This window comes from Manis pentadactyla, chromosome 4 (genome assembly GCF_030020395.1).
Source record: "Manis pentadactyla isolate mManPen7 chromosome 4, mManPen7.hap1, whole genome shotgun sequence".
Classification (NCBI taxonomy): Eukaryota; Metazoa; Chordata; class Mammalia; order Pholidota; family Manidae; genus Manis; species Manis pentadactyla.
Window position 1 is genome coordinate 151726381 of NC_080022.1, and position 5212 is coordinate 151731592.

The 5212-nt window shown below is 43.5% G+C and overlaps 1 protein-coding gene across 1 annotated transcript; it reads left to right on the plus strand.

The window, feature by feature from the left end:
* Nucleotides 1–1673: 1673 nt before the first annotated feature.
* Nucleotides 1674–3985, plus strand: LOC130683515 (leucine-rich repeat-containing protein 37A2-like). Its single transcript, XM_057501223.1, has 2 exons — nucleotides 1674–3472; nucleotides 3836–3985. Exon 1 carries the CDS (start codon nucleotides 1778–1780, stop codon nucleotides 2969–2971), a length of 1194 nt encoding a protein of 397 aa, XP_057357206.1. The 5' UTR covers nucleotides 1674–1777; the 3' UTR covers nucleotides 2972–3472; nucleotides 3836–3985.
* Nucleotides 3986–5212: the final 1227 nt, after the last annotated feature.

The window sequence follows — 5212 nt, forward strand, 5'->3', positions numbered from 1 at the left end:
GACCCACATACTTAAAGGAACAAGAGAAAGGAACGGAACGGGAAATAATGAACATTAGTGGCCACATGATGTGTACTGTGCTCTCTGCCTGGTGCTTAACCCCTGAATGAGAACTTACTCATACATGTATTACACTTCACAAACTGATTTTATATGCACTAGGTCTCACATGCCCTTTGTCTTGTAGGACAAGTATAGATATGTTTTTGTTTATTTTGTTTTTGCAATTTTTATAGAGGAGTACTAATAGTGCTATTTTATGAAAGTTTTCTTTGGAACTTGAGAGTTTCTGGTTCTATAACCAGAAGCTGCTGCTCAGCCCTTCTAATGGATGGGAAGGCTCTTGTGTTGTTAGACTGTCCAACTCTAAATTTGCTCTGAACTCAAGCCTTTCTATCCCCAAAAACACTCAGGTGCTTTTAAGCATTTTTCTATGTAGTAGGTTTCCTTGGCACTAACGTGATGAGTTTCAAAATGTCCTTTCTTGCTCAGATAGCTTGAATACAGGTCTCTGGGGCACATCATAAAATGATCTGGGGCACATCATAAATAATACTCTGCTTCTTCTATAAATACAGGGTTACTTATTTTAAAAATGTTTTTTTCTTGCCAGTTATATCATTCCCTTTTCCCACTAAAGGTGGGCAAAACAGGCATTTTCACTCTACTTTTATAGATGAGGAAAAAGGAGATCAAAGTGGTATAGATCGTAGCCTAGTGCTCAGGTCTGCTAGCCTCAGTTTGGGGCTCTCTGCAAGCCCATGCTCCTCCTTCCTCACAACCCTTACCTCCTCCTCTGACCCTCACCACCACCTCCAAAAATGCTTGTAATTCTTCTGGAAAATAAACCCAGCTGGCCAATGAACTTGTGCAGCTGCCCTCGACTTTCATGTAGTCAGAAGCTTTGGATGGTTCCCCAAGTAAAGCAGGAAATACTAGAAATGAAATTAAATGAAAGCAAAGCAGGCATCTGAAAAAATTTTGTTTTTTCCCTTTTGCATTTTAGGACCTCAAGTATTGTTCCATAGATTTATTGAATATTCCACATTGACAAAACAACCTGACAGCTCTCTTAACCCACACCCCAGATCCCTGCTCAAATTTAAGCAAAGAGCCAGGGTAGACATGGTGTTTTTTTGTTTTTGTTTTTTCCCCTTATATAGAGCCTTCTCTCATAGGGGCTGGGATATATGGAAGCAGGGACCAAGCAAAGGAATAGGTGGGTAGGTGGAGAAGGGCATATGTAGAAGAGTACTTGTTCGCAGTGTGTGGTGGTGGTGTGGTCATCTGTGATGGTAGCAAGAACAGGAACACACTGCAGAGGTGGAGAGAGAAAGCTGCACACTCTCTTTACGTCTGAAGCACTACAGGATGGGGTATATGAACGTGAGGAGTGACTGTTAGATCTGCAGAGAATCTAGCTGAGGGCGAGTATTTGTCTTTTAGCCTTGGCTTTTCTTGAGCACAGGCCATGGTCCCCAATGGCCTAATACTGCACATAGTACTCTATTTTGCACTATGGAGTGTTCCTAGCAGGAAGCGGCTCTTTCAAAAGACATATTTCTCTCTTTTTGTTGTTGCAGACCATAGGTTTAAGTTTGTGTTTATTTTTCTCCTAATCGAACCTCAAATGTTTGCTGATTCCCGATCTGTTTTACTGAGATATATGGCTATGGACGGACAAAAAGCTGTCTCATCAGTCTTTCATTATCAAAAGCAGTCTCTCCTTTTTTTTAAATTGAGGTATCATTGATATACAATCTTATGAAGGTTTCACATGAGCAACGTTGTGGTTTTGACATTCACCCATACTATCAAGTCCCCTCTGCCCAGCCCCAACCCCATTGCAGTCACTGTCCATCAGCGTAGTAAGATGAAAAGCAATCTCTTCTTTTTGACAGATGATGAAACATCTATAGGGGACCCAGAAGGGTTGTTCATGAAGGCTTTACAATCCCGGAAGAAGAGTAGCAGCCCTGAGCTGACTATCGAGCCAGAGAAGGCGGCCGCAGACAAAAATGCCATCAGTTTGTCAGGCTTCCAAAATGAGCAAGGAGACTTTAGCAAGGAAAGTGCACTTAGCTACGTATTATCTTATTTCTCTGGATATATGGAAGGTGCAGAATCAGCATTATTACAATTCATTAAACCTCTTCTTTCAAACTTACAAGGAGATGAGCCTGTGGGGCCTTTGCAAAACAACGCAGAGAACACTTCTCTTCCACCTGGATCCAGCATTTCAACTGAGAAAAATAAACAGAAAATAATCTCTGTTCTGGAAGATATCATAGATGCCATGCCTCTACGTTCCAAACTTCTGAATCCCAGATTTCACCATCAAATCTCCACTAAAACATTGGAAACTGCCCAATTAAAAGAAAACAGCCCACCAGAAATTCAGAGAGTAGGGTGGAGGCTGGGGCCTTTGAAGGTGGTCATCAAGGGCCCAAAGGGCATTCGGAAGAGGCGACGCAGACAAATGAGGAAGGCTGGCATCAACGGGAAGCAGAGGGCCCAGCTCCTTGCGGAGAGCACGGCCGAGAAAAAAGGGCTCACGACGGCATCCCCAAGGGCGCCGGAGCAGCCTTACGTGGCGCAGCCCCCGAGGGAGACCGCAGGAAGCTCCTTCAGCACAGAGTCTTCATTCCGAAGGGAACAGGAGGCAGCCGTCCCTTCTGTCCAGTACTTGATGGGCAGGCCTCCTGCTTCCAATACTCCAAAATCTCTACCTGAGATTAAACCAAAATCGAAAGACCTAGCTGACAGTATTTTTGTTTTAGAAGCTGCGAGTGCTAGAATGAGAAATATGAAGGCTTCTGAACCAACCTCACACTTAAGAGAAAAGTACCTCTTTCCTGAATCTTTGCGGCATGCGGGTCACAAAATCCTCAAGGCCAAAATGAGTAGACAGTTCAGCAACAAAGGTTCACACAATAGCCCGATGGTTGTGAACAAGCCTCCATTCACCTAAATGAGCCTTATGAACTCTCTTTCACAAGGGGCCTTTACTTCGTCAGCACTGACTTCTCAGAAAAATCCTTTTCCAGATTTATTTTCTCTTTTGGATCCAAGCCCGAAACTAACCAAAGAAACACAACGGGAACACAACAATGTGGACACTGACTTACCGTCCACAACAACAGCCTTCCCTTTCCCAGGGAGCTCATCTCCAGGTGGCCACCGCAAAGCTCAGCTAAATGAGCAGCTGCGGTCCCTCATCACCAACACTGATGTGAAAAGGCTCATTTCTCATGTTTTCTGGAATTTGAAAATGGGCTGCTCGGAGACCCACCTGAAACCAGCCTGTGCCAAGCTCATCTTCCAAACCGGCCTCCTGATGAAGCTTCTCAGCGAGCAGCAAGAAGCAAAGGAGCCCAGGGCAGACTGGGATACAGACTAGTGGGAAACAGAAAACTACATCCATGGGAGTCCAGAAGCCCAGAGTGAACAGGAAGAGCAGGAGATCCATGAGGTGAGGATAACTCCCAAAACATTGCCCCCCAGCCTGTTAGTCAGTTTGGGACATGGCATTGAAACACCCCGGCAGGAAGACCGCAGCCCCTAGTCTGTGTCTTGTCTTGGCCTGGGCCTTTGGGGAAGACAGGGATCTCCCACTGTGCTCATGTAGAGAATGATGCCACAATTGCTGGGGTAGGCGAGGAGGGGACCTAACACCCAAGGTAAACCAAGACAAGGCAGATTTATCATTAGCATTACATTTGGTACACTCTTCAAAAACATTTATGTTACTTGCCTGAAATAATGAGATGTTATAAGAGCTTTTATCCTTTCCACCTCTTTGTTTTTGAAAAGTCTTTTTCCATTATTTTTTCAGTTCCCAAAAGTTCTGGTGCATGGGTATCGAATCAAAGTCATCTTGGCATTGTCAGTGACAGGAGCAGTGCTGCTGTTGATTGCAGCTTTCTGTCTCATTAAGGTAAGGACACTTAGTCCAGGATTCCAGAGGATAGTCTGTCTTTAGATTCAGAATCCACAAACTAAAAATCAAAGTCTCTCTCCCACCTCTTATACTTGATATTCCTTCTTAGTCACCAGGACCAACATATGCTTTATTCTCTTCCTGCAAAGTATATGCCTGAGACTTTTATAAAGAAATCCCCCTTTCAGGAGATCTCCGTGGAACTGACACGAGATAATGAGCCATTAGACTGTTTTGAGAAGTTTAAGAAGGCCAGAGTTGACGTGACAGTAAAATATCTTCAACTCAAAACTAAGTCAATTTGACATCAGTCATTCCCTTTCTACCAATGATTTCTTTCCTTGTTGACTGGAATTATGAGGGATGTGTAATCTCCACCCTCATGAGCGATAAGTCACCCTGGAAGAAAGGACACGGCTAAAAGATAAAAGTGTGATCTTGTTGATTCACTAGATTTACTTAGCAACTTTCTTCCCCATCACGTAAGGCATTGTGGAGATAGGTACAGTCAGATTACTGCAACCAAAAGCCCGTGTCTGGGTTTCTAAAGCACTTGGTATTGACGGTCCTTCTGGAGCTGGCTTGCCTGCCTGCCTTTTGTTCAATAACAGAATGGTTTGTTACTTTTCCCAACAGGCAGGGCTGACAACAACAGAGTGATTTAATTAGCCGGTAATCCTGACTCTACGCGATGAACCCAACCTCATTTCCTATGTGTACCTTTTCTACTGTCGTGGCAGCCCTCTTTCCAGCCAGAGCGACTACCCAGGATGCCCAGTCACATGCCCATTCCTACTTTTGTCTGTTCCTTTGCCCATTTAAAATTCCCTTCTTTCACCTTGTAGAAGTCCGTTGAGTCTCTGAAAGCCAACTCAAGTTCATGTTTCTTCATGAACCCTTGCCTAAATACTCCAGTTCTGGTCCTAGTCCTTCTGTGAGACTTACTACCATTTCTTAGAGCCCATGATGAGGCATTCCTCTCCCCTGCGATGTTAATATGATAAGCAATTTTTTAAACGTCAGCTCCCCAAGAGAGAAACACCAAGGTCAACACACGGTGGAGCAGAGCAGAGATAGTTATTTTTATAGGGTTATAACAATTAATTTTCTTTACTGATCAGAACACAAATGTTGAAATATTTTTTTATAAACATGGAAACGTTTAAGTGAACTAAATATTTTAAAGTGCACTTCTGTCTTTTGTACAATAATATAATCATTCAGTCTAGGGCAATAGAAAGCAAACAAGACCACAGCCTTGAGGTCAAAACT